The sequence below is a fragment of the Alligator sinensis genome, unplaced genomic scaffold (assembly GCF_000455745.1).
Source record: "Alligator sinensis unplaced genomic scaffold, ASM45574v1 scaffold285_2, whole genome shotgun sequence".
Classification (NCBI taxonomy): domain Eukaryota; kingdom Metazoa; phylum Chordata; order Crocodylia; family Alligatoridae; genus Alligator; species Alligator sinensis.
The window spans coordinates 1,036,072-1,054,892 of NW_005842384.1; the positions used below are offsets into that span (position 1 = coordinate 1,036,072).

At 41.9% G+C, this 18,821-nt stretch overlaps 1 protein-coding gene across 15 annotated transcripts in view; it reads left to right on the forward strand.

The window, feature by feature from the left end:
- Nucleotides 1-18,821, forward strand: part of FHOD3 (formin homology 2 domain containing 3) — a 681,582-nt gene that overhangs the window by 618,870 nt on the left and 43,891 nt on the right. For all 15 annotated transcript variants that reach the window (XM_025210988.1, XM_025210991.1, XM_025210999.1 and 12 more), the window contains 2 exons: nucleotides 10,217-10,407; nucleotides 12,485-12,677. In XM_025210988.1, the coding sequence (XP_025066773.1) occupies nucleotides 10,217-10,407; nucleotides 12,485-12,677 (384 nt within the window). The remainder of the gene's footprint in view (nucleotides 1-10,216; nucleotides 10,408-12,484; nucleotides 12,678-18,821) is intronic.

The window sequence follows — 18,821 nt, forward strand, 5'->3', positions numbered from 1 at the left end:
TTGGGTGTCCCCCGTCGTCATTTCCCCCGCCGGCGTTGTAGCCGGCTCCGCAATCAAGCCTGCTGCCGGTTGCGTTGCCGGCTTCCTCGGAGCCTGCCCTGGCTCCGCCCCCCGCTCTCGGAGAGGCTGAGAGCAGCGGTTGCTCTCCTCCACACTGGGATTCCCTCTCGGGGTCTCCCCTCAGCAACCGCCCCGCAGTCCCGGCGGAGCTGCTCCTTATTCCCTCCGGGATGCGTCCTCCGCCCCCGCTGCTCAGCCGCAGCCGGATAAAGGCCCGGCTGATTGCCCGCGCTGGCGTCTTTGGCGTGCGCACCTCCCCTGGCTCTTCCAGACCTGCGGGAGGTAAGTAAGCCTCCTTGCTGCCCCGGGGTTTCTTTGGCGTCCCAGCTCCCCTGGGACACACCTTTTATGAGAACTGTCCATATAGAAATGTGTTCATCTCTGAAACCTGGGACCCACATTGCTGTAATTTCATGACTGCCACTTTACAGCTGACTTGATCTTTCCTCTGGATGCACTCCTGTGACTCTCACTGAAGAAAGCTGTGTCAGTATGCCATGGACCTACATTGTCTATTTTTCTACTATATGGGCATACACCCTGGTTATTTTTATGACCATTAGTAACTGTTTATTCATATGCTACCACTGGGAGCAAAATACTCATTTTGCCTTTCCACTAAAACTTAGACCAAGACTTCTGTCTCCCCTCCTGTGTGCCAGTGAAACCTACTAAATGATGATGATTTCTGTTCCCTGTTGTACCAGATTACAGTCAGTGGCTTAAGTGAAAGTGGCATTCCATTCTTGTTATGAAATCCTTGAGTCATCCAACTTTCTCCTTTCCATTGTCCTTAATCTACCAGGGTGTCAGCTCATTCCTTTTCATTCTTTGCTCTGAAACTCAAGTGATATAATTATCCAAACCTGGACTATGGGAATATACAGTGTTATGGTGTCTTTCTTCTGATTTCAGATACTGGTGAAACATTAGATCTAGTTATGCTACATCCATTTAAACCTAATCAGCATTGACTTCATATAGCCAAACGATGCTCTTTGTTGCAGAAGTTTTGCGGGATATTTTCAAATGCCCATATGGGAATTAGGCACATAAACATGAAGGATTTTCAGGAAGACTTTGCCCCTTGTGTCCTCAGAAATATTCTCCTAGATTGAATTTGACCAAATTGTGTCCCCAGAAGTTGACGATATCTATCTATCTGCTGTTTTTAGTTGAACTATTAACATGTACCGTAATTCAGATCTTTCTGGGGCAACAGACTGTGACAGTCTCATGTTACCTTTCTCATCAGTCATAAGTTGTGTCCTACTTTTGGCTACTGTTACTTATACAACCATGCCTTTTGGGTAAGGAACTTTAATAATATAGGACGTTTTTACATGTGCTGTGGGACATGGCACTAGACATTTTAATTAGCAAGTCACGCTAATTTAAAGTGTCAACGCGTCACATGTATTAGTGTCCCCATGCTGAAAAAATGGCAGCGGGGTGCTTTGAACTAAAGCTCATCAAACGTCTTGTATTTCAAAGCACCCTGCCACCATTTTTTCAGCATTGAAATGCACCAGGACACTGATACACATGACATGGAAGGTTGCCGGAGCACATTGATTTCTGTGCTCCAGCACACTCAATTAATTGAGCCTGCTCTGATGTGCTGGATTACCAGTGTGTCAGAGCAGGCGCCACGCATGCGTACTAGAGCCCACAGAGTCACAGGGCTCTTTTCCCTCAAAGGAAAACACATGCACTTATTCCTTGTAAAAGAAACTTTATTGTTGGAATTAATCTGCTTGGTTTTCTCCCATGTTGTAGGGTTGTTGGTCTAAAGACATTGGCAGGCAAGGTTCTTTGGGTAGATGTGATATCTTTTATTAGACCAACTAAATGGTTGGAAAAAAAATATTTGCAACCTTTTGGGCACAAACACCCTTCTTCAGAACTCAGAATAAAAGCAGAGTCTCCTGGTGCTTGAAAAAGGGTGTTTGTGCCCAAAAGCTTGCAAAGAACTTTTCCCCAACTATTTAGTTGGTCTAATAAAAGATATCACATCTATCCAAAGAACCTGCCTGTTTTTCTCCCCCAATTTTACTGCAGGACTCTTGTTTACATTACTAATAAAGCAGAAATCGCAGGCAAAAGCATTTATTTACGTAGTGGTGCCCCTACCTTCTATTTTAGCAAACATAGTCTAATAACTAACTACATCCCACCTTCTTCTTTATTTACTCTTAATTATATGTAGTGAATCCTGTGGTGCATTATATGCAGATTCCTAAGCTACAAAATTCAGAAGGCAATGTTGGTATATTTTGTGGAATAGAATCTTCACAGATGGAAATATAAGCAGGAGGGTAGCTAGCAGAAAAATTGAAAGTGCCTATCATGTACTGCAGTGACATGCTTAAGTAACATTTGGTATAATAATCTGCTTGCTCTGTGAGCATTATAGACTCATTTGTGACTCCATCAGTTCTCAGAACTCCCCTGGGCTCTGAGCCAAAGCAGAAAGAAGAGAATTCCATGTTCCACATCCAAACTCATCCCTATAATATAGTGGAAATGACCTGTCTAACCTAAACTATAAACATCTCCAACTGTGATCCGCTGTAGAACAGAAACTGTGTAAATGAAGAGAGATTCCTTGCGTCTCTGTGTCTGTTCAACTATATGTCATTATTATTGCATTATGAAATTAAAATGAAATATGTCATTTGTACAGGTGCTGATTGTATAGTTAATAACACTGAAAGAAATAGAGGCAAAAATGCAAAGGTTACGGTCTTCTTTAGAAAATGTCTGGAGCCAATATTTTCATTAGTATAACAACAAAGGTTGAAGACCCAGATTGTGGCAATAAATGATAATTGTTAACTATTGGAAAACTATGTAGGGTTACTCAGAACATACACCAGAAGTTATAGTGACCTACAAAAAAGATGCAGGATGTGATTTTGAAAGCTCTTCAGGTATTTGAAGGCTGTTATCGAATTCCCCCTCAGTCTTCTCTTTTCTGGACTAAATAATCCTAGCTCTTTCAACCTTTCCTCATAAATCATGTTTTTGAGGGACTCTGATCATTTTTGTTGTTCTCCACTGGACCCCTTCCAAACTGCCCACATCTTTCTTAAAGTGTGGGGCCCAAAATGTTGATCTCAAGCAAGAAATTGTTCTGATGGCTTGGACTGGAAAATAAAATTGAATGTTAGTTGGTCATTGGAGTTTCTGATTTACAGAAGCTGTTGATTAGGGAATTACGATTTGTGTTAGCTTTGGATTTGTACCAACTGGGATTTATCTTTGGACTCCATTTTGGTGGTGTCCCTCTGGCACTGAGCTATGGTTAGGAGTGTCTGAGAACATTCAGTATTGATGTTTGGCTGAAGGTGTAACAAAAACTGTATGAGAATTAGTCTGAGGTATTATCATTTGATGTGTCTGTGGATGTGGATGAATCTGGCTCAATATAGAAAGTATGCATCAGACCTATATCTGATCTATTGGGATGTTTCTTTTGTTTTAATTGGTTTACAAAGAAAAATAAATAGATATTTCACAGTATTCTAATGTGAAATCATCTTATTTTGCTTAACAAGATTTAAAGAGTGTGTTGCTATATTCTTTGGAAAACAGATTCATTTTTAAGCTGATAGTTTTAGGTGATATTAGGTAATAGCATCCTGACTTTTGCTTTTCATGTGCATGTCAGTAAAACTGATGCAAAAAGTAAGCTGAACATAAATTTCCATGTTCTTCAAAATCACTGTGGCTGCCCACCCCATACTTCTTTTTGCTATTCAGGGATAGAACTGTAATGGCAATTTTAAAATGACCATCTTTCTCATTTCTTTGTTCAGTGCAGCATAATTATAAAACACTTTTATGTTACAGCAGATCTCTCCGAACCTCCTTTTCCTTACTTTTGTGGAACCACAATTTAATGAGAAACCTAGCTAAATGCTTAAATGCTATGTTAGACACTGTGCAGTCTTCCATCTGGAAGGAGAAATGGTACGTTTCCCTTTTAAAAAAAAAAAGGAAGAAAAAGAAAAGAAAACCAATCCGCATTCCCTACCATTATGGAACTCATTTTTTTTTTTAAATACAATGTTAAAAAAATCCCAAAGTATTGACAGGGAGAAGGGCCTTCTAAGCCCTGTTCTTCACTCTTAGGAATCTTGTATATACTGAACTGGACAAAGGAAAGTAGTATGTTGTATTTTGTTTGTTTTATGTAATATAATGAATAATTCTCAGCTATAATATCTTCTGTATCAAACCAATTGAATCTGTTCTTGTTCACTTGGATCCCAAATTGTTGTATGCACCTTTTTGCCTCCTTTATGTAGTATAAAACCTTGTTAACCTCACAAATCAAGCCAATACTAATATTAAAGAAGTATAATGATGCATAGAGCTAATAGACTATATTTGGGCAGAGTAGCCATTGAGTTTCATGTTCAGTAAGTGCCAAGTTGGTTGTAAATCATTCTTTTTCTGACTTAGTATCAATGTATGCCCTCTCTGGCCATGTCCACATTAGCGTGGATGTTTATTTCCCAGGGGACAACTAGCAGCAGGACACTTGTGCCATTTGCCCTCTGTCACATGACAGGTTACCCTAAGTTGGGTAGGGGAGGCTGGGGCCAGCACTGGGCTGGCCCCAGCAGCCTCTGGCCAGCATCTAGAGTATCGCTCTGGCTGTCCAGGTTCCAGTTTTGGGCAGTGTGCTGTCTCTGTGTGTGCTGCCCCACTTTTTTTTGTGCAGGGTTTTTTGACCTTAGGATCTCCCAGGGTGACACCCCCCCGCCCCACTCCCAATGCTGCTGCATTGCAGCGCAGAGAGCACCTAAATGTGTGGTATGTGGCCTCGCAGACATGTCTGCGGGGCCACATACTACACAGCCATGCTTGTCTGGATGCGGCCTCTGTTGTTTACTTTGCTCTGGTATTAATAACTGCACCATGGAAAGAGCAACTGAGAATTTGGCCCAGTGACTTAGTAAATCCTAATAATGCTGTCAATAAAGACACAAAATAGCTTCTTTGTTTCAATGACTTATTAAACCACTCAGTTACAGGAAAAACCTCTGAGCCATATGAATCCATTTGAATGCCAGTTTTCAGTGGAACCTGCAGTTTATAATTAAGGAAAACTGGGCTCTGGTGAGCTTTACCTCATGCTATACTTCCCTGCATGTTGAAAGGCCCAAGAAATAAAAGAATTCTCAGGATAGTAATAGGCTTCTTAAGGGTAGAAGAAATACTACATTCCTAGGTAAATCATTATAATTTAGTTACTGTGCTTTTGATTGTGAAATTATACATTATATAAATGTTACTGTTTAGAATAGTCAAGGAAGCCCCAATAAGTGGCTCAGAATAACATATTGAGTGTTTTATAGATCTTGGGTTTAGCCCAGGGGTGGGCAAACTGCAGCCCATGGGCTGGATGTATCCTGCCAGGCCATTGTTTCCAATTGTCTGCCTGCAATGGGGAAATCAACTCCTGTATAGAAAAGGAATCTGAGAGAAATGGTCCGTCAGGCAGAGAAATGCCGGATGTTCCAAAGAAGATCCTAGATATTCATGAGCAATTCAAATAATGCTTATGGGCAGGGGAGGTTGTCCTGGAGATATTATGAGGGCTGTTTGTAAGCTGGGCAGGGTCTTTGGATTTTTCCCTGGCTGTAGAAGGGTCCAAGGTCCCAGCAGCCAGGGCTAGCAGAATCTGTGGGAAGGCTGAATGCAGAATTAGTTGGACTGTGAGACATGCTTAAAGGAAAGAGGTATTTTACTGTGTATCACTTGATGTGTAAAATCATCTTCAGTTAAACCCTTGAGTAGTAGGGTGTGTAGCATCAAACGTACTAAGGAGAGGATACTGGACATGAGAACTATCTCATTTGTGGCCCAGGGGGTATTCATTTGGGGCCTGTGGACTCCCACCTGGTCATCATTCCCCCCACTGCCCCCACAGATGCTGCCAGGGTCCTTGGGCTTGTGGCAGGGCACTGTGTGTGCCACTTTAAGGGCCTGGAGCTGGCAGCCACCAGGTGCCTGATGAGGGCAGCCATTTTGAGTCAGGGCTGTCTATATAAACAGGGCAGTTTGGCTGCTGGAGGACAGACAACAACATTGCCTGGCCAGAGTGCTGCTGAGATCTACAGCTGGAGGTAAGGGAGGAGCTATAGGGGATGGTCAGGAGGCTCCTGGTCCTGGGCATGACCTAAAAACTGCACCCTGCTGGGAGTGGGTGGCCTGGTGGGGCTCTCAGTGGCGCATGGAAATGCCAGGCTAGTTACCACTCCGGTGAAAGGCGGGTTGGGGCGCCTTAACCCCTAGCCCCCACCACTGGGTGGGTAACCCCTGTGTTTGTAGGGCCCAGAGGGCAGACCCCAGGAGAGAGAGAAGGGCTAGAGACTCAACCTGATCAAGAGAGTACCCTTGATTGGCCCATGCTGGGGCCAGGACTAGGATGGTCAAAAGGGCCAGGGGCCCACCCTGAGGGACACCCAAGAGCCGGGGGCCTGGGGTCCTGACTGGCCTGGAGGTGGGCCAGGGCTGGTAGCCAGAGGTCCTGGGGGGACCACACCCAAGAGGGGAAAATAGTTTCAGGGAGCTAGGTAGCCTGAATGAAGGCGGAGAGGCTGCCTGAATGGATGGATCATGGAGGGGTCCTGTTAGGAGGATTCTGGGGCCCAGTGTGGGCGCCGGTGATAACGAGAACACCTAGATGCCATCTGCGAGGCTTGGGCTGCGGTGTAGCGGAGGAAAGGAGCCGCAGAGAGCGCCCCCTGGAATCGGGGCAGCAAAATGGGTATCCTCCCACTTAATTGACATCTATTAATTAATCAATCAACATCAAGGCATGGCGGGCAAGAAGGCGGGTGGTTGGCCCAAGAACAGGTGGGCGGGCCACAGACATCGGCCCCGAGCAGGCCCCCTGTTACAGGGCTCCTCCTCCCTCATCTGGCTTCTGCTTCCTGCAGAAAATTCTGCTTCCTTCCAGAAAATTATTTGCTGACCCATAGAAATGCTTGTTCTTGGATCCAATTTTCTACTCACAATAATGGTATCTTTGTCTGCCATGTGCACTTTACATTGATGGTATGTAGAAAGCAAGGATACGTTTACCACCAACAGTCAAAATACTGATCTGAAAAGGACTTTAAAAAGTAATAGGCATTGGCACACTAACAAAAACATAACCGCACGCACACAGCTCCCTTGCCCACAGAATAAGTCAAAGGATGCTTTTACTTCCTTGCAAAAAGGGAAAAATCATCACTTTTTGAAACAAGGCAACAATAAATCAAATCACTGCCAGGTTATATCAGGAAGTTTTCAGTAATACATTTCTTATGGCTATCCTCATTTTGTGCAGGTCTTAAGCACTAGGTTCTGGATATAGCTGGGAATTTCATATATATGAAATACTGTAATTGGAACTGGGGTCAAGCATGCATTAAATACAAAATCTTGGAATGAGACCCATTTACAGTTTTTTCTTGCATGCCATACCCCCTTCCCCCCTCCTCTCCTCTGCCCCCCCCCCCCCAATAAGACACACACCTTCTTTTTTTGGACAGCAGAATGAAAAAAAATGATTTTTCCAGTCATGAGTGACTGAAGGAAATCCTGACTACAGCAGCTGTGGCTGTGAGAGGGTTAACAGTGAGGGAGAGACATGGCAGGCATCTTGCAACAAGGTCTTCCCACTTCTAGTCCAATGAAGAAAAATCAGCTTCCTCCCTTAAGGCATACACCCTAATTTCAAAGGGTTGATTTCTGGGGTGGGGGGAGTGTATGTGAGTAAACGTGCTACATTAGAGAGGACTGAGTTTGGAAGGTTCAGATCCTAATCCCAAACTTAAATTGGGTGTGAAAAGGGAGTGTGTATCCAGGGCCAGTTTCTTCAGGCTAGCTGCAGTAGGCTAATTGCCTTTAGGCTAACAGCAGTATTGTGGTGCTGTACTTTTCCTTCATGACAAAGGCAATTAACAATAAATAATTACACTACCAAGGGATAGATCAGAATAGGAAAAGTTGAAAAGAATACACAACTAGCTGCAGCTTTTTCCTATCCTGCATGCAAAGAGAACCCCTCCCCCCGACCCTTGTTAAGCTCTGTTTTTCCCTTTTGCAGTGAAAAATGGACCAAAATACCAGACTCCAGCATCCTCAAACTCTGAGGTGTTTGGAATCTGAGTCTAAATCTGTATTTTATGACTTGGGCTTATTTCTGCTTTGAAGTGGTATTTGCAAATAAATTCCTTTTTCCTGGGGAATGCAAGGAGAATAAGTTGGGCATTTATACATTTTCCATTTGTTGTATGCATGGCTTGTACAGTGGCTGGCCAGTGCTACATACTGCCCTTGTTTTAGTAATGTATCCAAAGTGGCTTTGGTAGACCAGAGCAATTCGAACACCTTTTTTTGGTTTATGAGTAAATGGCAACCTCCCGCTCACCTACTTGTGGAATTTATTGGCTTCCCTCCTGATAAATGTTACTGGAGGATATCATAATTTATCTTAACTGTATTAGCATATACTTTGAAACCTGTGATGATGATTTTGTTCCTAGCTAATGGTGTTATATAGTATCCCTAGAGATGCAGGTTTGTGCTGGGATAACACTTCCCTAAGATAAAACATATAGTTCTGGCATGTGACAGACAATTTACTTTAGAACATCACCTTTCAATAAAACCATACATGGAGAAATGGCTATGTCCATGTGCTTTCCAGGTTCAGGAAACTGTGTTTCATGTTGTATGCACTGTTGACTGCAAACAGGAGACTTTACTACATCCCTTTATAGGAGCTGTGCAGAAATTTAAGATATTTTCAATTCTTTTGATAGTAGAGAGCAAATTCTATTCCACCTATTTGGTGTGTAAGTAGATGATTGCACCCTGTTCAAATCCCTGGAAATTGATTAATGCAACAACTTTTGTAATAATAATATCATCTGCCCCATAAGACTGTGTGACAAAAAAGCAGCAAAGAAAACAACCCATCCACCTTTTCTGTTGATAGTTTTTCAGGGACTTTAACAGGGTAGAATAGAATTGCACTTAAGCACCTTAGTCTGCTACCCACCGGGTGCATCTACACATGCAATTAATGCAGCTGAATAAACTACGGAGCATTTTGCTCTGCAGTAAACTATTCCTGGGTGCAGCATCTACACGTGTGTCCAGAACAACAGCAAATTGAACCAGGGCAGAGCAGTTTAGGCCAGGTCTGCTCCTACCCTGCTCTGCCCCCTGCAGCAGCTGGGGGAGCTCCAGGCTCTGGCTACAGATACTCAGATGCTAGACCCACACTGTCAAAGGTTACCCCATCATTTGATCCCCAGCCATATGCTTCTGTGACCTCAAGCAGTCTGCAGCCTGCTGACATAGGCCTCCAGAATGCTGTCCTGGGAGACTGTGCCTGGCATGTCATGGATGCTCCTTGTGCTCCCCCTCTGGCGTGGTGGCCAGGGCACCGTGTCCACAAGGCGGTCATTGACCACTTCCTCCTCCATCCCCTACAATAGGGTGCCTGGGCAACCACCCACAGGCCCCAAGCTCACAGTACAACCCCAAGAACCATAGACCCTGCTCCTTCCCTCCCTCCCAACAACAGACCCCCTTCTTTCCTCCAACCTAACAACAGACTCTCCACCCAACCCCAGTGTGCACCACCAATAAAGCGGTCAGCCATGTGGCTTGGCAGCAGACAGGAGTGTGGCCCCCTGCTGCCTGAGCTGACCGGGCACAATTGTGCCCTGTTCTGCATCTACACATGCGGTGCTGCAAAGTAAAAAATTCCACAGCAGGATAGTACTTGTATTTACAAGTACTAACTTGCTGCAGAGTTTATTAGTTTGCTGCAGCCTAATAGCTCTGCACGTGTAAATGCACAATATTTACTGCAGAGCTAATTAGCTCTGCAGTAAAAGTCTCATGTAGACATGCCTAGCATGTGGAACAGGATCTGACTATAGGGTCTGTATAGCAAAAACAAGTACAGTCATTTCTTCTTCACATGCCTACAGGATGGTAGGAAACAGGATATGTGTTAATAATTAAGCAGTACTACCTCAGTCACTTTTTGTATCTTGGCTATACATTTTAGATGCCCAAGGTCAGTGTTGTAAGTTTTGGGGTAAAAATAGCTGAAATTTTCATTTGTTTTCAGGTTGATTTTGAACAACTTCAGGACAACTTATGCCAGATGGAAAGAAGGTGCAAAGCATCATGGGATCATCTCAAGGCCATAGCAAAGCATGAAATGAAGCCAGTGCTGAAGCAAAAAATGTCTGAGTTTCTTAAAGACTGTGCAGAAAGAATCATAATTCTCAAGATTGTTCATAGAAGAATAATTAACAGGTACAGCAGTAGGGCATTGGTGGGAACATCAGTGATTTATTTAAAACTCTCTATAAGACACATTCTCACAAGCGCATTGACCAAGATATCTGTTATGAAGGCTTGATAAGAGATGCTCATTTGTTCCAAATATTTCCTGAATTCTACCAAATATTGAATTTCTGCTGAGTAAAAGCAACAAAATCAGCAATTATTTTCTCTTTGCTTGATTTCTGGGGCACTTGTAAATGCCTGGCACTGCATTAGGCCAAGATTTCACAAGTGGAAAATGCTGGGAAGATAATTATGCATTTACTACTTTTTAGCAAATACCTTTTGTGGGGGGAGATTGGCTAGACAAGCATAGGGCAAAATACCTCTGGCAAAATACTGAAGTTTCTATGAAGACAAATCTTTTTCATCTTTAATGAGGCATTTGCCATAGAAAAGGTTGAATAAGGACTTCTATCTTTGGAATAGCTACTGTACATATCTTTGCAATTAATAATGCACAAAGACCTGTACTCTATCCATAAACAGGTGTCTCACGTTTGCATTCCAAAAGACGCAATCATGCCTTTTCTTTCTTTAAGAATTACTGTTTCATCCCATTTGAATAATTGGCATTACATTCTAGTTAAAGTACTCTAAGATGGCCATGCTAACATAATAATTCTAAATTTAGTTTTATAAGCTGACCCAGATGATACCAGCTATATGCAGGTAATGTATTTGTATACTGCATACACATAGAATCTATGGGTTTTAACTCTGCTCTGGAATTTGAACAGTCTTAAACTTGTGAATGAACAAATCAAAGGTGTAGATCCAGCCTATTTTCTTCTTAACGAATTCTTGTCCACCCCTAGGTAAATTGTACCCAAGATGCAGCTAAGGAATGTTGAAATCACAACTTTCATTTGGATGTATCACATATATTGTAATAAGATAATAGTGGATTCATCCCCATACTTGATATTTTCAATAATATATTTGTAAGTGGGTCACCTCGCCTGTGGGCTTCTCCAAGAAGACTCTTGCTCTCAGAAGATCTCCTCAGCTAGTTCATGCCAATCAGTAGTCTTCAACCAAACAAGACAAGCAAACAAAAACCTGGTTGTCCTGTCCCGGACACTGGGAGGGTCCCTTTTGGCTCTGGCCCTTGCACAGCAGTAGTTCAGCCCATCTTCCTCTCACATTGTTCTCATGTTACAGTTTGCTATCCCAATGCTCTCATCTCTGGGGTTTTTAAGCTCCCAGTGAGCCACTCCTTTCTCAGTAACCTCCCCATACCCACAGCTACTCACGAGGGCTGGCTGCCCCCTCTTAAGGGGACTGGCCACCCTGTTAAAATATTGCTAGTCCTGTCCAAAATATTTCTTCCATTTAATCACATAGTTCAATTCCACTGTTATGATTATTTTTATTAGCATGAAGGTAGGTACAGTGGATTCATGTAGACCTGAAATTTAATTAGTTGTAAATAATGACGCACAGAAGAACCAGCAGCAAAGCTGGAAATACTGAAGAAGCAATAGTAAAGCTATGAACTCAGTGTACCCTGAGCTGAAGTATTTGGATATTACAACATTTCTGGTCATTTTGATGAACTAGAAATACTTTTCTTCCTGTGCTTCTAGTCTGTAAATCTTAATTCGTCTTGTCTAGACTTTCCCCAACATCCTAATAGTCTCTTTGAAGTTGCTTAATACAAACAAGTGGAGTTTAAACATAATAAATATTTTGTTCAATAACTGAAATGAAATTGTTAATTCATATGCCAAATGAGTAACATAAAATGAATAGGATTTTGTAAACATCTTATGTCCTTTATCAGCATGGGAAACTGAGCTGAGATGAAGTGATCATCAACTAGTCTTTATTTGTGATATGTTTTTAATTATAAACCATGCCAGTAATATTTTAAGGCATCCATGAAAACTTTGCAGCATGGGGAAACAAATGAGAAGAGCTCATAAAACAATAAGGGGATCAAGTGAAATTGATTGTCATGGAAATGTTAAAAGTTGTTTTTATTTCATCATTAGAATCTTTATTAGGAAGCTTTTTCAAAATTTTGATTCATTTTGCTTTCTAGGTTCCACTCATTTTTATTGTTTATGGGCCACCCTCCCTACGCGATCCGTGAAGTCAACATTAATAAATTCTGCAAAGTTATTAGTGAATTCGCTCTGGAATATCGTACCACCAGGGAACGAGTTTTGCAGCAGAAACAGAAACGGGCCAACCACAGGGAAAGAAACAAGACCAGAGGGAAAATGATCACAGATGTAAGTGGCAAACTGTATCAACCACAACACGAGTTTGTGAAGCTTTCCTTTTGATAAATGTTAATTTAGCTGCCGTGCTTCATCCACTAAACTTTTATTAGAGTCACTCCACTAGGAATAATGAACCGTATCTATTCTCGTGTAAGTGAACATTAGCAGCAGACTGGATTTTGTTTTGGTTTTTCAATTTTTTTTGTTTGTTTGTGGGGGTTGTTTTTTTTTTTTGGGGGGGGGGGGGGGGTTTTTTTTTTTTTAAAATGCTTCTGAATCCATACCAACTTGTGAACGCAACAAAATTAAATGTTCGTAATGAATTTTTCTACGTTTTGTATGGACAAATTCATATACAACGTCTGATTTCAGCCAAGAACAGAGAAGGAACTGAGTCAGGTTTCCTGAGAAATATTGTCCAAAATTTTAAATATATAGGCCTGCTGAATTAGGCCATGTTTCAAAATATTGGTCACACACTGAAGTGCTAATAAATGGAGTTAGGAATATAACATTAGGCTTCTGTTTTTGAAAACTCTAATCTGTGCTCTTAAATATTACTCTGTGGGTGCATCTACATACGCAATTAACACAACACGATAAACTTTGGAGCCGTTTGAGCCAGAGGAAACTTCTCCCAGGTGCAGCATCTATACATGCTTCCAGGACAGCAGCAATTTGAGCCGGGGTGGAGCAGGCCCAGGCTGGCAGGGGACAAGGGGGGAGCCAGCCCTGAGCTCCAGGTGGCAGCGCTGAGTGTCAGAGGAGCTGGCTGTGGCATGAGGGTGCTGAGAGTGTGGAGCTGTGTGGCTAGGCAGTAGGCAGCCCCTTTGCTTTAGCACTCTTGTACCCCAACCAGCCCTGTCACCGTCTACATGTGTTTCAGTGCAGTTACTTACTCTAATGTAAGATAGTACTGTCCCCAACAGTATTACCTTATGGCAAAGTTGATTAGTTTATTGCACTCTAATACTGGCAGGTGTGTGGACAGTGTTGCTTTACTGTGTAGCTCATTAGTCTACTCTGCAGTAAAGCACATGTGTAGCTACACCCAGTGTCTGTAAGAAAATTTACATGAGAATAATGTGAGGCCTGTGTCAGGTTCTAACACAGATTACTAATTTAGGTTCTCAGACAAATTTTGCTGACTGTGCTCACGCTGTGTTGGTAAAAATATCATTAGTTTTCTCTGAGTGAGCTTTAAAGTCCTTCAGATTTTTTTTATCTTCTTCTAAGCTGATGCAGTTTCACTCAGTCCAAATAAAGTTTTAAGGAGCGCCAGTACTTAAAAGTTTCCAGCTGTCTCAAAATCCAAAGCTGGAATCTCAATTAGACATGAGTGGTTCATCACATATGAAGCAACCTCTGATTTGGCCTGGAAAACCCTGAGCTGATTACCATTTTATGGCCAGCTGCTCAGGCAAGTTAGGTCAAGAAAAAAAAATATCAGACTCAAATTGGGATTGTATTTAAGTCATTGACTCACAATCATTTGTAGATCTTTCCTGGCAGTATCCTTTGAAATTCTGGATATCTCCCTCCTCTGGAGAGAATGTTAGAGCAGTGCAGAGTACCAAAGAAAGACATGCTCAATTTCAAACTCTGTGTTAGGGATCTGAGGTCTTATTCTGCAATTGTCCTCTGATTTCTTCATAATATTATGAAAGGGATAATCTGTGATACTAGCCAGAGGGACTGACAATTGAATATCTTATCTTACAAGTTGCATCAGTACTTTGTATGTGTTCAGATAGCAGCAAGCAGGGAGGAGCTTCTGTTTTCCCAGGACCGGGAGAAGTGGCAGCAGTAGAACATAAAGGGTGCATCCCCACAGATGGGAACGTGCGTTCCCTGGGGACAACTAGCAGTGGCACATAGGAGGTTCAGAAATTATTATGATTTACATTTATAAAATTTAACCACTTAAAATATTAGGTAATAGTAGGTAAAGTGGATTCATGTAGACTTCAAATGTAATTAGTTGTGAATAATGAAGCATAGAATCAGCAGCAAAGCTGCAAATACTGAAGAAGCAATAGTAAAGTTATGAACTCGGTGTACCCTGAGCTGAAGTTTGGCTTTGGTATTATGGCTCATAGTAAAGCCACAGATAAAGTTGCATCAAAAGACTTGCTACAGCTTTCCTCTAATCTTTTCTTGCCCTTACATAGCTACAGAGACATGTTCAACCTCTTCAAAGCCAGTGCTGCCCAAAAAGAAAGTCAGGAATTGCGTCTGATGGGAGGTGGCTGGATGTGGGAGAATAGTGAAGCAAGTTTCTTGTAGCTTTCAATTTAGCTTTGTCTTGTTGCTACATTTCATTTTAAATTAAATATTTAGATATGTGAAAGACAGAAACAATATATGTCAAGTATTCATTGTGAATATGCATCCAGTTATAAAACATTAACAAAAAAAATTTCAGGGCCTTTGGTTTATTTTTTAAAGAAAGTTATTGTAGTCTGATATAATTCTAATATCTACCAGCAGTGACCTGTCAAAGCTATCCAGTGCTATCAAAAAGGACTGTGTCTAGTTGCTGCCATGAGTTATGGGGATGGAGGTTATGACTTGTATACATCACTCCCTTCCTTGAAATTCTTCCCTACATGTCAGTTGTATGGGTAATGGTGTTCATTTTTTAGAATTTCTTGTAGCAGATAAATGATGAATAGCAGAACATTTTCACATTTCCAGACCAAAAAAATATATATTGCATTTTGCATATGTAGCAGCAGCCTACACTAGGTAGGACATTTCCAAGTATGCCCCAGCCATCCACTCCTATTTGCATACTCCAAACCCAGAAATATGCCACTAGCCAAATGTATTTCAGAGTTTGGAGACCGAGTGTATTTCAGAGTTCAGAGTGTACCTGTGGATACGTGGGCAGGGTGTTTTTGGGAACAGCCTGGCCAGGACACGCTGTTGCCACAATGTAGACAAGACTTCTATCTCTTTTATAGCCCAGTTCATACAAAACTATCTCTCTAGCAGCCCTCAGTGAGCATGCTCTTAGTAGCTTCAGCAGCTGCTTACATATGAAGTAGCTCTAGGTCTGAAAAGCAAGCTCTGTTAGGAACATTCCCAATTTTTACACAAACTTTTTCATCTCCAACATCTTCACTTTTATCTTCTTTAGGTGAAAATGTGGTTGGCACTTCCAGTTTAATTCCCTTGTATATTTTCTTTATTAGAGAAGAATAAAAAATATGAAAAAACAGTACATTGCCATTGTTACTCAGAGAAGCTTGCCTTCAGCAACACTAACGTTTACTCAGAAAACCCATACAAGAAAAATAGAAAAGAAATTGAATTATAGATTTGAGCCTGAGATTTAAAATTAGGTTTAAGAATAGTATGTGATATAAACAGATGTCTCCAAAATTTATGGCACTCTGCTTTTTACCCCACCTTAATGTTTCTATTCCCAAAAGCTGTGCTGAATTTGAACCAGAGATATTAAGAGCCTTAAAAGTCAGCTACCACAGCTGTACAGTCTTGACAGCATCCTCCCAGTACAGTTTAATAATACTGACTTTTGTTAATGTTTGTCCAATTCAAAAGCATTTCTCAGTGCATTAAACATAAATGGAAAAATACGTGTATATGTAGCATTGGAGGAAGAGAATTTCCTTTGATTTATCCTTGATCAAGAACATTTGGATAACTCACTTTGCTGCTGTTCTCATCTTCCATAATCACTGGGCTGCATTCTGTCCCAGCTTCTGTCCACTTAAATTACAATAATTACTTTTGCAGCCTTTTCAGACCTCAGGTATGGATATGAGATTCTATGTAGCCACCTACTGCACTCCAACTGGTGCAGGTAAGATGGACAGTATTTTGAGAGCAGAGCAAATATGCTGGAATGAGGGGTGGAGTTTGCATTGGATATAAGTGATCAGCATTACTTCTCACTGTATTAAGTGGGTAAGCAGAAAGAGACTTGTAGCCATATTTCCTTCTCTGGCAAGCTCCTGCTGTTGCATTTTTATAACATACTGTACAGTGCCTGGGTTGCTGGCTGATTCTGGGGAAAGCACTGAGCACCGTCCTCTGCTCTTTCTCCTTTCTTGTGAATGCCCCACAGATTTTTTTTCTGTTCCTTTCATTATCTAACACTTGTATAGGTTACTGGAATACAAATATGCCCTTGTTTCCTAAACTCCTCCTATAGTTTCCTGTAGCTTATTTATTCCTGAGAAATATACATTGCTGTTTTTCCCTGTGATGAGGAAATGAAACAGTCTTTCAGAATGTAAATAACAAAGTGAACATACCTGCTGAGGTCCTACTGCAAAATATTTGGCTGCATGTCAGGGCCACTATGTTCAAAGGAAAACAAACAGCTCACTCATACCCTTAAAACATACCCTTAAAAAGCAATGTTAATGTTCTTCTCAGCACTGTCCCAGCTAATCTTGTTACAGAGATTGTGCTGAAAGCTAAATGAAAGCCAAAACAAATGAAACTTTAATTTTTAATGATGAATGTGTTTGGAACAGCAAGTATCAATCCCAGAAAAATAATTATTAAATTGGAGAGGAGATCAAGAATCTCTATTAGTAGCTTGCAAGAGGGAAGTTAATAGAATGTTATATTTTTACAAACCCACACCCCCAATATCAAAAAACCTGGGAATTTGGCTGCACATTAATATTAATTAATACATTTATAGAAATAGAGTTAAAGGAAACTAAGAAACTCCTTGTTTCACTTTGAGAGTACTTCTTATGGGATAGGTATGGCCATGAAAAATTTCACAAAAATTTAACTGATGTTACCTGGAAACCATGAATTTGAGAAAATCTTAAACTTCAAGTGCTACTTCCATCCTATTTAGCTACATCCACAAAAGATTTTAGATGTTTGCTGCCATAGGGAGTATTTCCAATACCTGGTGTCAGGGAATTATGACTCCAATCCCTCAAAAAATGTTAAACCTTTTGGTTGTTCACCTACTTCAACTTAAACATTAACTTGTATGCTTTGTTAAACTAGGGCCTACGTTTGAAAGTGGGGAATAAGCAAATGAATAGGTTTTTTTGTTCAAGGATTTACATAGCACCTTAAGATCTCTACGTGCTCTTTACAGATCAGTGCTTTTAACTTCCTAATGCCACTGTGAAGTAAGGTACTATTGGGAATGGATTTCAGATTGATTAAGAGATGAAGGAACTCCTTGGCAGAGTGAAGCCCAAGATACAGGTCTCCAAAGTATTGATCCTGTGCAAGAGTCACAATGATGACTCTTTAAAGGGAAAATGAAGTAGGATCTAGTTGCTTAGGTTAAGTAGGTGGCAGGTATATAGTGGCAAAATGGTATTTATGGGCATGTCCAGATGAGCGTGCACAATGTGTGGCACCTCAGAGGTGTTTGAGGCACCACAAAGTGTATGCAGCACATATGCACCCGTTTGCTGCACTGCTAATTTGCAGCACAGCGCCAAAATTTGACACTGGGAGATCCTGGCTGTCCAAAGCCATGCTCTGGCTGCCAGCCAGGCTCTGTGCTGCCGGATCAATGCTGCTGCTGCCCCAGGAGGCCCCCAGGGCCCCAGGTAAGGCTGCTGGGGCCAATACAAGTGCTGGCCCCAGCCTCTCCTACTCCACCTGGGACAACTTGCCATGTGTACAAAGGGACATTCCATGGGGCAAAAAGCAGAACAAATAACTATTTGTGATGCAGGAAATGCACATCCCTGCATGTATGTCCTCATCTGGATGTGTCATAGATTCATAGATGTTAGGGTCGGAAGGGACCTCAATAGATCATCGCCCGATAGAGGGGAAGTATCACCTCCTTGGACCTATTCATCATGCATCTGCTGATGCACGATAAAGTGCCATTGGCTTTTCTTATGGCTCCGTCACACTGCCGACTCATGTTCATCTTGGAGTCCACTAGGACTTCCCACACCCTTCCAGGTCGAAACCGGCCCATCTACCACGACTCTCTGGGTGCGACCCTCCAGCCGACTCATGTTCGTCTTGGAGTCCACTAGGACTTTGCCTAGGATGGAGGTGAGACTGACTGGCCTATAGTTGCCCGGGTCCTCCTTCCTCCCCTTTTTGAAAATGGGGACCACGTTGGCCCTTTTCCAGTCCTCCGGGACTTGGCCCGTGCGCCACGAGCTTTCAGATATTCCC